A 16,689-nucleotide genomic window follows, 5' to 3' on the forward strand; every position below is an offset into this window, starting at 1 on the left:
TGTGTACTATACTATATATGTACTATACTATATATGTACTATACTATATGTGTACTATACTATATATGTACTATACTATATGTGTACTATACTATATATGTACTATACTATATATGTACTATACTATATGTGTACTATACTATATGTGTACTATACTATATATGTACTATACTATATGTGTACTATATTATATGCAGCCCGATCTCACGAGGATTCGTGAAACTGTTACGTAAATTTTTGTTTCGGTTTCGTGCGCACCAACACGATTTCGTCATGTTTTTCGTGCCGCTCACCACAAAATGCGCACCAATGTATTTTAAACGGCGGACTTTTCGTGCCACCCAGAACGTATTTCAAACGAATGTGTGTATTATATTTTTAATGTAAAACCATGGCGAATCCAACGCTATATTTTGCATGACATCGTCCCTAACCATAACCCTAACCATAACCATAACCATAACCCTAACCATAACCTAACCATAACCCGGTGGTACACTTACCAATTTGCATAGGAATTTAAAGAATGTCCGGCGGCCGGCGGCCGCAAACGCGATCACACAAGCAGTATACGCCGATGGACAGCTTAGATCGTCATGAATCCGCTGGTATAAACCACTTTCAGCTGTGATTACCACAGCGGGTTTCGTTGTGAGCAACACGAAAAACATTTCGTGGTGAGCGGCACGAAAAACATGACGAAATCGTGTTGGTGCGCACGAAAAAGAAACAAAAAATTTACGTAACAGTTTCACGAATCCCCGTGAGACCGTGTTGTTATATGTGTACTATACTATATATGTACTATACTATATGTGTACTATACTATATATGTACTACACTATATGTGTACTATACTATATGTGTACTATACTATATGTGTACTATACTATATATGTACTATACTATATGTGTACTATACTATATGTGTACTATATTTCTGTACAAAGGTGGACTGGGGCAAAAACATCATCAGCTGACTGAATCAAGCACTAATTTTTGAATACATGGACACAAACTGACAGAAAGGTCATATTTTTAGAACAAAAATTTAAAAACATCTGTAGAGACCGGTATAAACTTATTGACAAGTTGGGAAAAAAAGCAATCCAGTAGAGCAGAGGTGTGAAACTAAAATCAAAGAGGTCCAGTCAGAGAAAATGTATTAAAGCATAACGTCTAACTGAATTAATGTGATTTATGTTGATGTAACCTGGTAGATTTATTAGTGTCTGTCTATAATCAATAACTGACCATCACATCAAATACATTCACTAAAAACATTTTGACAACTTTTATTAATAAATAACTTTTGATATAATCAGAAAATAAAGTGAAAAATAATGATTGAACAGCCTGAACCAACTTATATACAGTATAATATGTTACCCTGCAGTGTAAACAGTTGAACACTTTCACATTTTTTCTGTCTTCTATCTCTCCCCTTATATCTCTGCTGCTTCATGTTAGAACTGAGCTGCCAGGATTCTGAATCTGGTCTGAACAGTGTTAGAGTTTTTCTCAAACATCTGGAGCTCATTGGTGAGTCTGGAACCAGATTTAGTTTGGATTATATTCATAGTGGAGAAGCTTACAGCTGTATGCTGATCCTGTCATGGTTCCTCTTAGATGTGCTGAGGTTGAATAACACATCCGGTGAAACTGTTGCTTGTAATATGAAATAATTTTATTATAAAAAGACAAGATCTGAAGAGGCCCCATGGTTTGTCTGGAAGGAGCCTGCCAATTGATTCCTCTTTGAACAAAGAAGTCAGGTCGCTTTTATACCTTCTGGTAAAGATAGAATTACAACATTTGGTTCATGTTTGAAGACCCCTTACTCAAAACAAGACCACCCTTGAATAGAACCCCTCTGCTCTGAAATCCCAAAGGACCACATCCATCTTCTAGCTGGACATGGGTGCCCCAAAAACAACAGTTCACACATTCCAATGATATGGGTACAATTAGTCACGCATGTAATTCAGGTTCCATCTGTGGGAACCACATCAGAGCAGACACTACATATAACAAGCAACTCATATCAGATACTAGAAAAAACAAAACAGATTCCATTCTACTAACTTATTAAGTAATACATGTCTGATGAGATACTACAATCCAAACATAGTCCGCATATTCAGGATTACTTTTTTCTCGGTGTCGTGTTATTTGTCTTTCTATTTTCTCTGTCCTCCCCTCATCTGTTCCTCTCAACTGTTTTGTGAACTCAGCTGTGATGTTTAGCAGCTGGAATGCAGAGACTTCATTGGCTGAGCAGCGTCACATGGGATGTCTGAACTCGTACCTAACTGGTCTGTGTGTTTCCAGAGCTGATAAACTAACTCTGTAAACACTGGAAAAGCTGCTCTGGTAAAATAGAAGCATCAGATTTAAATTCCCCTCATCATTTATTGATTATAGATATAGGTCTGCATAGATCGTAGACATCAGAGACAGTCAGTGACCTGGACTCTAGGATGGAGTGGATTAAACCAAACCTCCATTCAGAGAATGGAATAACTGGAATAACTTCAGCCTCAGTCATCTATAGATCAGAAAACCAACATCAAAAAGTAACACACACACTACTGGTCATACAATGATTCCACCCATGTTCACATCTCCAGTGTTTCATCCTGGTCTACTACAGACATCAGAGATATCAGAGATATCAGAGGTATCAGGTGTTTGAACATCAGTCAGATCAGCTGTTTTCTCCAAAGTCTCATCAGCAACATCTTTATAAACCACAAACATCTGATCTGAGACCAAGCAGCTTCATCAGAGACACAAACTGAACTCTCAACACAAACTCACCATAAACTTCCAGATTGATGATGCTGATGAGTTCAGTCTTTCCACTCTGGTCAACAAGACACATGTATGTTCCTCTGTCCTCCATCGTCACTTTCTTCAGAATCAGATAAAAGTCTCCGTCCTTCATCTCTTTGTCCTGCAGATCCACCCGGTTCTTATAAAATGGATGCTGGCTGTCTGGAGCTAAGTGTCCATCTCTGTACAGGAGAACATAATAATCTGGATCCAGTCCAGGTCTTCTCCACTCTGCAGCTGTGATGTTGTTGATGTTGGGAACTTTACATGGTAGAATGACATCCTGTCCACGTTCAGCTGTGATGTTTTCCTGAGCTGAAGAAGAAAGCAGAGAGAAGTTAAAGTTGATCCAGATGAGAAGAGTTTAACCACTAAACTCCTCCATGAACTCTGAGCTGCTGCTTCTGTTCTTTTAGTCATCAGTGGATCCATCAGGTTGATGAAGAGGAATCAGGACTGACCACATCTGACATTTACATTCTATTTTAGACTGAACTTTATTTCATTGTCTTACATTGATGAGTTTTTCTCCAAAGTGTTTTTCTGCCTCAGGAACATGATCTAAGTGTTGTCATGTTGTTGTCTGACTTCAGTATAATGACAGTGAAGCTGCTACAACTAAAAGGATGGACTCTGATGACAGTTATAGTGTCAAGGAGGAAACCATTTCAACATCCAGGTTTTTTTCAGGACGACTTTTATGGATCCAGTTTAGTAACAGGTGAACAAACTGATATCTGTTGATGTTTTTCATCTATAATGGAGTTTTTACTGATTTTATTTACAGTGAAAATAGAAAATGAACATTTTGAGTCCAACATAAAACAACATGTTGTAGAACACAGAGTCCAGCTGTAGTCTGTTCTGTTAGAGAGAACTTCATCAGAATACTAAGACTGTTCTCACTGTTTTATCCTTTACATATCAGATTTTTTCATATTTATTTTCTAAATTTTAGGTGCATTTGGTAAAAGTGTGAATTCTGGAGAAAATAATATTAATAATAAATGTATAAATAAAGTGTGTTCAGTCAAAGGGCTGTACACAGAGATAAAAATAAAAACATCAGAAATCCACAAACACACACAAACATGCTGAAACAATAAAAGGACATCAGCAAAACAAACAATTTCAGACTCAAATGTCGCAGTAAACCAGTGGGTCTTCGGTTTAGTTCTAAATCCATCAATGGAGGATGTCTGCATGATTTCAGCACATAGACTGTCCACAATGTGAGAACACAGAGAGAAGAAGCCCGTTCCCCAACAGTCTTTTTATGGACCTTTGGGACACTCAGAAGCTCAGTCCACTGGGAACGCAGAGCATAAGTGGGGTCATACGGGTTCACCAGATTGGACAGGTACGTTGGGGCAATTCCATTTACAGTTTTATATGTTAGCAGCAGCACCTTAAAGTCTGCTCTAAGCTGAACAGGAAGCCGGTGCAGAGAGGCCAGCACTGGAATAAAATACAATGAACCACCGGATCAAAAGCAGAACTGAGATCCAGCAGCAACAGAACAGATGAAGCCTCTGAGTCAACAGCTAGCAGCAAATCATTCACCACTTCAGTCAGCGCTGTTTCTGTGGAGCTATTCGCCCTAAAAGCTGACTGAAGAGGCTCAAAAAGATTATTTCATGACCGATATTTCAAAACCTGATTTGAGGCCACTTTCTCAAAGACTTCTGACCAGAAGGAAAGGTTTGAGATAAGCCTGTAGTTAGTTAGGGAGTCAGCATAAAAGTCAGGTTTCTTCAACAAGGGTTTAACAATGACAGGTTAGAAACAAGCTGGAAAAACTCCAGTGGAAACTTAAAGCGATGAATTCAAGATAAACAAGACACAAGGGCCTAATATGGACCAAAGCTGTTTAATAACCCACGCTGGGAGAGGATCACAAAGTTTGAGCTCAAATCCCAAAAGCATCAACAACACACGATATAAACAACACTGCAGCAGCTATTGATTATTTTAGGAATCAGTATTGTATTGATTATTTTACTAAGTATTCTATCCATTACTTTTGTCACGGATTTCAGACTGGACTCAAGCAGAGGAACCACGCTACCGAGGCAGAGGTGGAATAAGAAGGAGGTTTATAGTCTGGGAGGGTTATTGATGATGGATGAGGGTCCGGGGTGTGTTCGGGAGGGGGTGAAGGGTTGGTCCAGGAGACAGGTCCAGGGGATCGGCGGCCGTCGTCGGTTCCAGGAAGGGAGCCGAGTGTAGGTGGCGGATGGTAGGAGGATCCCTGGCGGCGGGAGAGCTCGGTGGTGGACGAGGATCCAGGGAGGGAAAACGCCGAAGGGAGAGGGGAGGCAGACACTGATGATACAGGAAGGAGTGAGGGACGAACCGGGCTGAAGGATGGCAGGTGGATCCGGGGGGCACCAGGAGGGGGGAAGCCAGGAGGGGGTCCGGAGGGGAACACGGTGTCTGGAGGGTCCAAGGGAGGGAAAACAGACGGAGCACGGCAGGCAGGAGTCCGGACAACTGGTTCTGACGAAGAAGAGAAGAGAGAATTAGTTAGGAGCAATTCAGACACAGAGACAAAAACGTGCAGGCTCGAGAGCGACTGACTAGGACGTCGAGTACAACAATCTGGCAGAGAATGGAGGAGTGAACCAGTCTTCTTATTGCAGAGGCTGTGATTAGTGGAATGAGCTCCAGCTGTCCAGACTCCAGTGAGGCAGCTGATTACCTGAGTGGAGGCAGCCTTGTGGCTGCACTCCACTCAGTGCATTGCTGGGGAGAGGGAGAGAGAAAGGGAGAAGGAGAGAGGACACGAGAGGGAGAGAAAAGGGGGGAGACAGATGGGAAAAGGGTATTTGGATGCCAGGTAGGGAGGACGGGGGTGAGGAGAGAGCCCTGACAGTACCCCCTCCTCAACGGGCGCCTCCTGGTGCCCCACGAGGTCGGTCCGGGTGTGCACGGTGGAAATCCCGGATCAGGGAGGGATCCAGGATTCGGCTTTTGGGGACCCAGGTTCGCTCCTCCGGGCCATAACCCTCCCAGTCCACCAGATATCGCAGGCCCCTACCCCGGCGGCGGACGTCCAGAAGGCGGGAAACTGTATAAATGGGATCACCATCCAGAAGCCAGGGGGGTGGGGGGGCTGGAACGGGAGGGGCCAGCGGGCTTTCCTGAACCGATTTAATCTGAGAAATATGGAATGTGGGATGAATTTTCATGGAAGGGGGGAGACGGAGGCGAACTGCGGAGGGGTTAATGATCGTGATTACTTCAAAGGAACCGATGAACCGGGGGGACAATTTCCTAGAGGTGGTGCGGAGGGGTAAATCCTTGGCTCACAGCCAGACCCGTTGGCCGGGTGCGTAGATCAGCGCCTCGGACCGGTGTCGGGTGGCCTGGTCTTGGGTTCGGCGAGATGTTCGGAGGAGGGCGGCGCGGGCCTGGCGCCAGGTGCAGGCGCACCGACAGAGATGGGCCTCCACCGAAGGCACCGCAATTTCTCCCTCCCGGTCCGGGAAAAGTGGTGGTTGGTAACCGTAGGCACAGTGAAACGGGGAGAGGCCAGTGGCGGCGCTGGGGAGGGTGTTGTGGGCGTATTCCACCCAGTGGAGTTGGGAACTCCAGGCGCTGGGGTTCTTTGATGTTATACACCGGAGGGTGGCCTCCATCTCCTGGTTCAGCCGCTCCTTCTGGCCGTTACTCTGTGGGTGAAAACCGGAGGATAGGCTGACCTTGGCCCCAAGGGCGGATCAGAATGCTCACCAGACCTGCGAGGTGAACTGGGGTCCACGATCTGAGATGATATCAAGAAGGATACCGTGTGCGCGGAAAACATGGGCCACTAGGAGGTCTGCTGTCTCACGGGCTGAAGGGAGCTTGGGTAGTGGGATAAAGTGGCCATATTATGAAAAGCGGTCAATGATGGTAAGGATGGTGGTCATCCCACGGGATGGAGGCAGGCCAGTTATGAAGTTTAGGGAGATGTGGGACCAAGGTCGCTGGGGGATGGGTAGAAGATGGAGGAGTCCAGGGATGGGCTGATTATAGGTTTTATTCTGGGCGCAGGCGGAGCAGGCTGAGATGTAATCCCTACACTCGTGGTTCATGGAAGGCCACCAGAACCTCCGGCGGAGAACTGCCAGCATCCTGGACAGCCCTGGGTGGCACGACAACTGGCTGGAGTAGCCCCAATGGAGGACGTCCGGGCAAACGGCGTCCAAGACAAACAGCGTTCCTGGGGGACCGGCCTCCGGAAAAACCTGGTTCCGTTGTGCTTGGCGGACGGTGGTCTCGATGTCCCACGTAAGGCAAGCCAGGTGGCAGGGGGACAGGATGGTCTCTGGGTCTTTTGGGGAGCTTTCTTTGGAATTAAGGCGAGACAAGGTATCTGGTTTGCCATTACGGGTTCCGGGACGATAGGATAGAGTGAAGTGAAAACGATCAAAGAACAGAGCCCACCTGACTTGCCTGGGGTTCAATCACTTGGCAGTTTGCAGATACTGTAAATTTTTATGGTCGGTCCACAACAGGAATGGCTGCTCGGCCCCCTCCAGCCAGTGTCTCCACTCCTCCAGTGCCAGCTTCACGGCAAGGAGCTCCCGGTTACCAACGTCATAATTTCTTTCCGCCGGGGAGAGTTTGTGGTAAAAAAAAGCACAAGGGTGAAGCCTGTCATCTCCGCCGGTGCGCTGTGACAGCACTGCCTCCACTCCGGTGTCCGAAGCGTCGACCTCGACGATGAATGGCTCGGGTCTGGCTGGACGAGGATGGGAGCAGAGGTGAAGCATGCCTTGAGGGTTTGGAAGGCGGTGTGTGCGGTGGGGGACCAGAGGAATTTGTGGGAGGTGGATGTGAGAGTGGTTAGGGGGGCTGCAATCTGACTGTAATTTTGAATGAAGCGGTGGTAGAAGTTTGCGAAGCCCAGGAACCGCTGGAGCTGTTTGTGGTGCCTGGGCTCCGGCCAATCCTCCACAGCCGCCACTTTGGTTGGGTCCATCCTGATCTTCCCCGCAGTGATGATGTAACCCAGGAAGGGCACCGTCAACACGTGGAAAGCGCACTTCTCCGCTTTTACAAATAAGCAGTTCCCCAGAAGGCGCTCCAACACCTTTCTGATGTATCAACGGTGCTCCTCCAGGCTGCGGGAGAAGATCAGGATGTCATCAAGGTAGACAAAAATGAACCGGTTCAGGAAATCCCGCAGGATGTCATTGACGAGATTCTGGAAGACGGCGGGGACATTGGTTAGGCCAAACGGCATCACCAGATACTCAAAGTGCCACAGGGGGTGTTAAAAGCCGTCTTCCATTCATCTCCCTCCCAAATCCGGACTAGGTGATATGCATTACGGAGGTCTAATTTAGAAAATATGGTGGCCCCATGTAAGGGAGTAAAAGCCGAATCTATGAGGGGAAGTGAGTACTTGTTCCGGATGGTGATTTTATTCAGCCCCCGGTAGTCCACGCAGGGCCGCAATCCGCCGTCCTTCTTACCCACAAAGAAGAACCCCGCCCTGACCGGGGACGTAGATGGGCGGATCAATCTGGCAGCCAGGGACTCTCTGATGTACTCTTCCATGGTGGTTCGTTCGGGTTTTGACAGATTATAAAGCCTCCCACTCGGTAGGGGGGGCGTCCTTCAACAAGTCTATGGCACAGTGATAGGGCCAGTGAGGGGGTAGGGACAGGGCCTGATCTTTGTCGAAGGCCGGGGCGAGGTCATGATATTCAGAGGGTACGCCGGTCAGGTCAGAAGGCGGGGGTCGCACAGGAGGTGTGGGACTACCGGGGGCAGGGGCAGAGATGAGGCAAGAGGCATGACAGGCAGGGCTCCACGTTAAGATTTTTCCAAGGGTCCAGTCGATATGGGGGTTATGTAGCTGGAGCCAGGGGAATCCGAGGCCCAGAGGGGTGTGCGAGTTGGGCAGGATACAGAGGGTGATGGATTCTGTATGATTTCCAGAGATGCGGATGGTGATGGGATGGTCTGGTTCTTAACGTGGGCTAGGTGGCAGCCATTCAGGGACAGGGCGCAGAGAGGGGGTTGAATCGGTTCAGTGGGTATGTAGAGTTGTCTGACTAGGGCTTCGTCGATGAAATTGCCCTCAGCAATTTCCACCAGCGTGGCGACTGAATACTGGTGATTTTCCCACTGAAGCAAGGTTTTCACCCGGAGGTGAGTCGTTGGAGAGGAGAACATGGTACGGCTCACCAGGACCTCCCCGGTCACTGGCGAGTCGCGGCTTTTCCCTGCTTGGCCGGGCAGGTGGCAGCATAATGACCCACCTCACCGCAGTACAAACAGGTGGCCAGCCGTCGGCGGGACACCTTCTCTTCGTCAGTGAGGCGGGCCCGGCCAAGCTGCATGGGCTCCTCCCCGGGTGCTGGTTGGATCAGAGCTGAGGGCAGGGGCCGGGTTAGTGGGGCTGGCCAATGCGGGGGGCTGGTTCCGCGGGTGCCGGGGTAGGAGCGGGGCTGGACTGGGAGATGAGGCCAGGCAGACTGGGGAACCTGGGTCTTCTTCTCCCGGCGTCGTTCTCGCAGCCAGTTGTCCAGCCAGATTGTCATTTCGATGAGTGAGTCTAAATCTGACGCCTCCTCCTTAGGGGCGAGCTCATCCTTTAGTTTGTCACTCAATCCGCGCTGGAATGCATAGCGGAGGGCGGAATCATTCCAGTCACAATCCGCCACCAGGATCCGGAATTCAACTGCATAATCGGCCACACTCTGACTCCCTTGGGTTAGGCTGCCCAGGCATTTGGCGGCGTCCGGTCCTTGGACTGGATGGTCAAAAATGCGGCGCATCTCCTCCGTAAAGGCAGCGTAAGACTCACAGGCCAGTTTCTTATTTAGCCAGACCGCCGATCCCCAGCGTAGCGCAGCTCCAGTCAGCAGGCTGAGTGTGTATGTGACCTTCTGTTGATCAGTGCTGTAAGTGAGGGGTTGCATACCGAAGACCAGGGAGACCTGCATCAGGAAATCCCGGCAGGCTCCCTGGTCGCCGGAGTAACGTTCTGGTTTGGGGACGTATGGTTCGCGGGTTGGAGATGAGGGGGGAGCTGCAGGTTCCGGGACTTGAGGGGATCTGGTTGCAGAGGGGCTGGAGCTGGTTGGAATGCAGAGAGCTGGGCAAGGGCGGAGGTAACCTGATTGAGCTGTGTGGTCATGTTATCCATCTGTGTGTGTATCTGACTGGCAGAGGAAGCTAGATCTTGGAGTGCTTGGCTGTGTTGGTTGAGTATGGTCGGGGCTGAGGCTACCTGTGTCATCTGGCTAGATAAGGTGTCTAGTTGTGCATTTATTCGGTGTCCAGAATCAGCTAACTCATGGAGTGACTTACTGGGTTGGCCCAATAATTGTCCATGTACGGAAACGGCTTGCATGAGGTTGGGGGGAGAGGGCTGGTCTGGTCCCGGCAGCGGGTCCTCCGAGTCCATTTTGGTGGCCAGATTATTCGGTCACAGATTTCAGACTGGACTCAAGCAGAGGAACCACGCTACCCAGGCAGAGGTGGAATAAGAAGGAGGTTTATTGTCTGGGAGGGTTATTGATGATGGATGAAGGTCCGGGGTGCGTTCGGGAGGGGGTGAAGGGTTGGTCCCTTTCTGGAGAGGGTGAGCCGGGGATCGGCGGCCGTCGTCGCTTCTGGGAGGTTAGCCGAGTGTGGCGGCGGATGGTAGGAGGATCCCTGGCGGCGGGAGAGCTCGGTGGTGGACGAGGATCCAGGGAGGGAGAACGCCGAAAGGAGAGGGGAGGCAGACACTGACGATCCAGGAAGGAGTGAGGGACAAACCGGGCTGAAGGATGGCAGGTGGATCTGGGGGGTACCAGGAGGGGGGAAGCCAGGAGGGGGGAAGCCAGGAGGGGGTCCGGTGGGGAACACGGTGTCTGGAGGGTCCAAGGGAGGGAAAACAGATGGAGCACGGCAGGCAGGAGTCCAGACAGCTGGTTCTGACGAAGCAGAGAAGAGAGAATTAGTTAGGAGCAATTCAGACACAGAGACAAAAACATGCAGGCTCGAGAGCGACTGACTAGGACGTCGAGTACAACAATCTGGCGGAGAATGGAGGAGTGAACCAGTCTTCTTATTGCAGAGGTGGATGATTAGTGGAATGAGCTCCAGCTGTCCAGACTCCAGTGAGGCGGCTGATTAGTGCATTGCTGGGGAGAGGGAGAGAGAAAGGGAGAAGGAGAGAAGAAGAGGGAGAGAGAAAGGGAGAAGGAGAGAGGACACGAGAGGGAGAGAAAAGTGGGGAGACAGATGGGAAAAGGGTATTTGGATGCCAGGTAGGGTGGACGGGGGTGAGGAGAGAGAGCCCTGACAATTTAATTTTACTAATCAGTATTCTATCCTTGGCTTTACGGCATCAAACGAGGAAGTGAGCAACAGAAAGAACCGTCGTGGAGGAACACGGGTGGAGTGCCTTAGAGTATTCTACTCAAACCAAAGCCATGGGAACCTACATGCATCAGTCCCTCCAGGATTTCGCAGGCGTTTTTTGTAATTGTTGCGGCGGAAAATGCCTGAATTCGCGGCAGCTTTTCTAAAAAAATTTAGATAAAAGTTGCGATGTTTTAAGCTTATTTGTTGTGATGAAATTGTTACAGTGACAACTGCTAAACAGCTACATTTTTTCCAGCTTGTAGAACATGTTTCAACACTGTAATTGACTAAATTTATTCAGAAATTAATTATTAAACGTTCCAACCCATTTCCACAAAAGCTGGCACACCATGGTGGGACATTAGCAGCAGCCACATACTGGTTTAACATGATAACACAAAATGTCATAGTACCTACAAAAATGATAATTTACTATTGAATGAATCATATTTGGACATATCTGTCAGTGGTCTAAAAAGTTAATTTCACTTCCTGGCACACACGTGTTCACACACACACGTTCACGGCTTGTCACGTCAATTAACAAGAACAACACTGAGAGAGCGCAATACTCAACCAAGACAGGTGTGTGTTCTGCATGTGTACATACCGAATCGTGTGACCTAAATATGTAGCAGGCATAGACGGGAATTGATGGGACTCAGAAACACCCCCACAATTTAATCAGTTGTTCCTTGTGCCATTTCCGATACGTCCACAGTGGTAGATTTGTTGTAGGATCACAATCGTGATCATCAGCAGGCCGCTGAAGTAGCGTTCACTTGTTGCCATGGTTACTGTGCTGCTATCAGACGCCGTGCCGCTATGAATCCTTAACAAATCCATGGATCCAAACTTTAAGCCGTATCACTGCTGAAGTCTAATCACTTGGTCCTTGTGTCATTTCTGACCGACCATGAAAACTTCATTCAAACCTCTGAGACTGTTTTTGAGTGATGTTGGTAACAGAGGAAGGATTCACACACGCTGATCGTCACATAACTCTGCCGTGTTCTTTGGTGGAATAATTAATCTAATTTATCTTTATTCTTTCAGTGCTCTAATGAATATGGATGCAACAGTTTCCATCATGGTGATTTGTCTGGTCTGTTGTCTGATCATTTCAGCCGTTCTAATATGTTTTGTGCTTTTAAAAAAAGTGCGTATCAATCCATGATTTTTTTTCTTTTCTGTATTCCACCACAATATTGCATGGGTGTAAAACAGTTTAGCTCTACTTTGATGAAGAACATCAGTGAATTAATTGTTTATCACGGTCTTCAGCAGTAATTTTTGTTGTTAAATGAGAGACGTTAGTACCGCACATGTCTGCATCTTCAAACCATAAACAGGAAGTGAATTCGGTGACATACGTGCATTATGTTTGCGCTGGGAGCTGCTATGATTGGTGGAACTCACGGGAGGCGGGCCAAAATTGCGGGAAAGTTGCGGTGATTGGACAAAGTTGAGAGGTCGCACAGAAGTCATGGAGATTGGTTGATTTCACATGAATTCGCGCCATCGCAACATCATGAATTCCCGGAGGGACTGATGTATTTAGTTGATGATTCAGAAATCCCATAAATCTGTTTTTATGTTTGCTTTGTTTAAACTGCTGCTACTGCAGCTGATAGAACACTAATAAGACAACTGATCAGTTTATTAGTATTGATCACAGAGAATATTCAATCAGTAACTTTAGTTTCACTTTGATTTGGTTCTAATTAAAGAGCTTTCCTTCATTATGAGACAGTACCAGACCTACATGCACTTCAATGCAATAAGTTTAATATATGAAGCCTGATAGTTTTATTGTTCAACTGTCTGTTATCAATAATAAGCTGCATTGATCAGTAAAGTAAACATATTAAACACGTTTACCAGTTTTCTACAAGCATTCCTGTCTTACATCATTTCCAGTAGCAGCTTTTAACCCTCATAAATGTTTGTGTTCCTCATAGTTCTCCATTAAAACAACCTGTTGACTGAAGCAGCTGAACACCATCAGTTCATTTAGAGGAGAAAACAATCAGATGATCGTTGAACATTGACCTTTGTCTTATGAGTCTGAAGCAGAAAGTCTGAGTTAACAGAGAAAAATGAAAACCACCTTTATACCTACAATACCCCTGTACTATACTATATATTACTATATGTGTAATATACCAATATTTTATACTATATACTGTATGTACTATACCTTTGTACTTTACTATATATGCACAATGCCACTGTCATTGAATAACTGGAATAACTTCAGTCTCAGTCATCTATAGATCAGAAAACCAACATCAAAAAGTAACACACACACTACTGGTCCTACAATGATTCCACCCATGTTCACATCTCCAGTGTTTCATCCTGGTCTCCTACAGACATCAGAGATATCAGAGGTATCAGAGATATCAGAGGTATCAGGTGTTTGAACATCAGTCAGATCAGCTGTTTTCTCCAAAGTCTCATCAGCAACATCTTTAGAAACCATAAACATCTGATCTGAGACCAAGCAGCTTCATCAGAGACACAAACTGAACTCTCAACACAAACTCACCTGACAGATAAACTTTCAGGTAGATGATGCTGAAGGGTTCAGTCTTTCCTTTCTGAGAAACACGACACACGTATTTTCCAGTGTCCTCCATCTTCACATTCTTCAGAATCAGACAAAAGTTTCCGTCCTTCATCTCTTTGTCCTGCAGATCCACCCGGTACGTATAAGATGGATGCTGGTTGATTGGATCAAAGCTTCCGTCCCGGTACAGGAGAACAAATTCTGGATCCAGTCCAGGTCTGATCCACTCTGCAGCTGTGATGTCATTTTTGTTGTTGATGTTGGGAGCTTTACATGGTAGAATGACATCCTGTCCATGTTTAGCTGGGATGATTTTCTGAGCTGAAGAAGAAAGAAGAAAGAAGTTAATGTTGATCCAGATGAGAAGAGTTTAACCACTAAACTCCTCCATGAACTCTGAGCTGCTGCTTCTGTTCTTTTAGTCATCAGTGGATCCATCAGGTTGATGAAGAGGAATCAGGACTGACCACATCTGACATTTACATTCTATTTTAGACTGAACTTTATTTCATTGTCTCACATTGATGACTTTTTCTCCAAAGTGTTTTTCTGCCTCAGGAACATGATCTAAGTGTTGTCATGTTGTTGTCTGACTTCAGTATAATGAATGTCACAACTGTGAATGCTGCACAACTCTCCCTCTTTTTTCTCAAAGGAAAAGATTTTCACCACATTCCACCAAGTAGTGATGCAGCTCCTTCAAGTAGCTTATCAGAAAATAAAAAATGTGTAGGAACATGATGTAAATATGGCTAAGAATAATGGAGGGCCTTGGTATCACGGATTGTGTTTCTCTTTCGAGTGGACATGTATGGGGCAAGGCACTTGTCCAACACCATGTGACAAATTTGCCGTGTCTATGAGGATGGCAGCAGGGTTCCCCAGACTCTCCACCAACTCATGTCTACACTACAACTGTCACTATTTCAAAGGACTTGTCAGATCTTGTCATGTGCAAGTTTAAGCCTGGCTGTAAGGCACCTTTCAAATGCTGCATGCAGAGGCTGCTTTGCATGTCTGTCTGTAGATGTGATGGCTCATGTTCCCACAGTTGTGCAGACATCTAAATAGACAATCATCTTTGTGATGTATTTACACCAAGCTATTAGTCTTCATCCGTAAAAAATTGTAGGTACTATGGCATTTCCTACTTCTAAAATGTGAACATACACTACATGTACATGTTAGACCACCCTTGATTTCCTCAATTTCTTGTTCATTTTAATTCCTGGTACCACTAAAGGTACATTTGTTTGGACAAATACAGTGACAACAACAAAAATAACTCATGAGAGTTTAATTTCAGAGCTGGTATCAGACATTTTCCATGGTTTTCTTGATAATAACCAAAATGACTTCAGTTTTTCCATCAATAGCTATGGCATTTGTTCTGCCAAAAACAGCTATTAGATTCCATGTTTTCTTTTCTGTCTGTTTTAGTCCCATGATCCACACAGGAGTTAGTACTGATTCAGAACCATTGTTTCTGATGACTGCAGCCATGCATATTAGCATGCTCTCTCCAAACTTCTGACATTATTCTGCTGTGACAGCAGCTCATTCCTGTTGCATGAATTCTAACTAATCTGCTTTGTTTTTGGGCTTGTGGTTCTCCATTTCAAATCAAATCAAATCAAATCAAACTTTATTTATAAAGCACTTTTCATACAATAAAAAGCAGCGCAAAGTGCTGTACAACATTTAAAAACATTAAAAATAAGAATACCCATCCCGCCCTCCCTCCACATAGAAACACAACTACACACACACGCACACGCACACGCACACACACACACACACACACACACACCGTCACCAATGGCTGTAGGAAGACATGGCGTGGCACTGACGATTGTGGAAAACGCCTCCATTGGGGCCGTCCACACCGGGAGGAGCTCCAGGCCGTGCCCGCCGGAGGCGCCGGCACCCAGACCCCCCGACCACGACAGACACAGGGACCCCACACCGAGGTAGGGAGCCCCCCCAACTAGCCGAGCCGAGGAGACCCGAGGACAACACCCCCAGCAGCAGACCAGACACAGCCCCCAGTGTGGAGGACCCCCCTGAGGAAACACTGGAGTTGAAAGAAATAAAATAAACAAATAAATAAATGTGCTAATAACTAAATAATGGGAAGTAAAAAACCGTAAAATACATAAGAAAATAAGGAATGATAAGAACATTAGAATATAAGAAGGCTTAAAAGATCAGTTAAAAGCCTGATTAAAAAGGTAAGTCTTTAACCTTCCTTTAAAAACATCAACAGTCTCTGCAGTCCTGAGGTTCTCCGGCAGGCTATTCCAGAGGCGGGGGCCATAATGGCTAAATGCCGCCTCGCCGTGTGTTTGAGTTCTGGCTTGTGGTATAATTAAGAGTCCGCTGCCAGAGGACCTCAGGGTCCGCGAGGGTTGGTATGTTAAAAGGAGACTGGACAAATAAGAAGGCGCAAGGCCATTAAGACATTTAAAAACTAATAAAAGAACCTTAAAATCGATCCTGAAACGGACGGGGAGCCAATGCAGCGACTTTAAAACTGGTGTAATGTGTTCCCGCCCCCTGGTCCTTGTCAGCACGCGTGCGGCTGAGTTTTGTAAAAGCTGAAGATTAAAAATACTCTTTTTGGGAAGACCAGAGAGCAGGGCATTACAATAGTCTAAACGAGAAGAGATAAAAGCATGCATTAGCACCTCCATGCTGGCCTGAGAGAGAAACGGGCAGACTCTGGCTATATTCTTAAGATGATAAAAACCTATCTTTGTTATGTTTTTAATATGTGGGATAAAATTCAGCTCAGAGTCAAAAATAACGCCCAGGTTTTTTACAAATTCTGCTGGTTTAAAAACTTGTAATTTAAGTAAAAGTTTCTCTCTCTGACCTTCAGGACCTATAACTAAAACCTCAGTTTTGTCCTGGTTGAGCTGTAGGAA

The 16,689-nt window shown here is 46.3% G+C and overlaps 1 protein-coding gene across 10 annotated transcripts in view; it reads right to left on the bottom strand.

Moving 5' to 3' along the window:
* Window positions 1-16,689, bottom strand: part of LOC127532602 (uncharacterized) — a 114,439-nt gene that overhangs the window by 73,271 nt on the left and 24,479 nt on the right. For 9 of the 10 annotated variants that reach the window (XR_007940141.1, XM_051944565.1, XM_051944571.1 and 6 more), the window contains 2 exons: window positions 13,742-14,083; window positions 2,821-3,150 (listed from right to left, as the gene is read on the bottom strand). Coding sequence is in view for 9 of the 10 variants with exons in the window: in XM_051944565.1 (XP_051800525.1) it covers window positions 2,821-3,150; window positions 13,742-14,083 (672 nt within the window). In the remaining variant the exon portion in view is untranslated. The remainder of the gene's footprint in view (window positions 1-2,820; window positions 3,151-13,741; window positions 14,084-16,689) is intronic. The other variant, XM_051944572.1, reaches the window with a different exon arrangement.

The sequence above is a fragment of the Acanthochromis polyacanthus genome, chromosome 24 (genome assembly GCF_021347895.1).
Source record: "Acanthochromis polyacanthus isolate Apoly-LR-REF ecotype Palm Island chromosome 24, KAUST_Apoly_ChrSc, whole genome shotgun sequence".
Lineage (NCBI taxonomy): Eukaryota > Metazoa > Chordata > Actinopteri > Pomacentridae > Acanthochromis > Acanthochromis polyacanthus.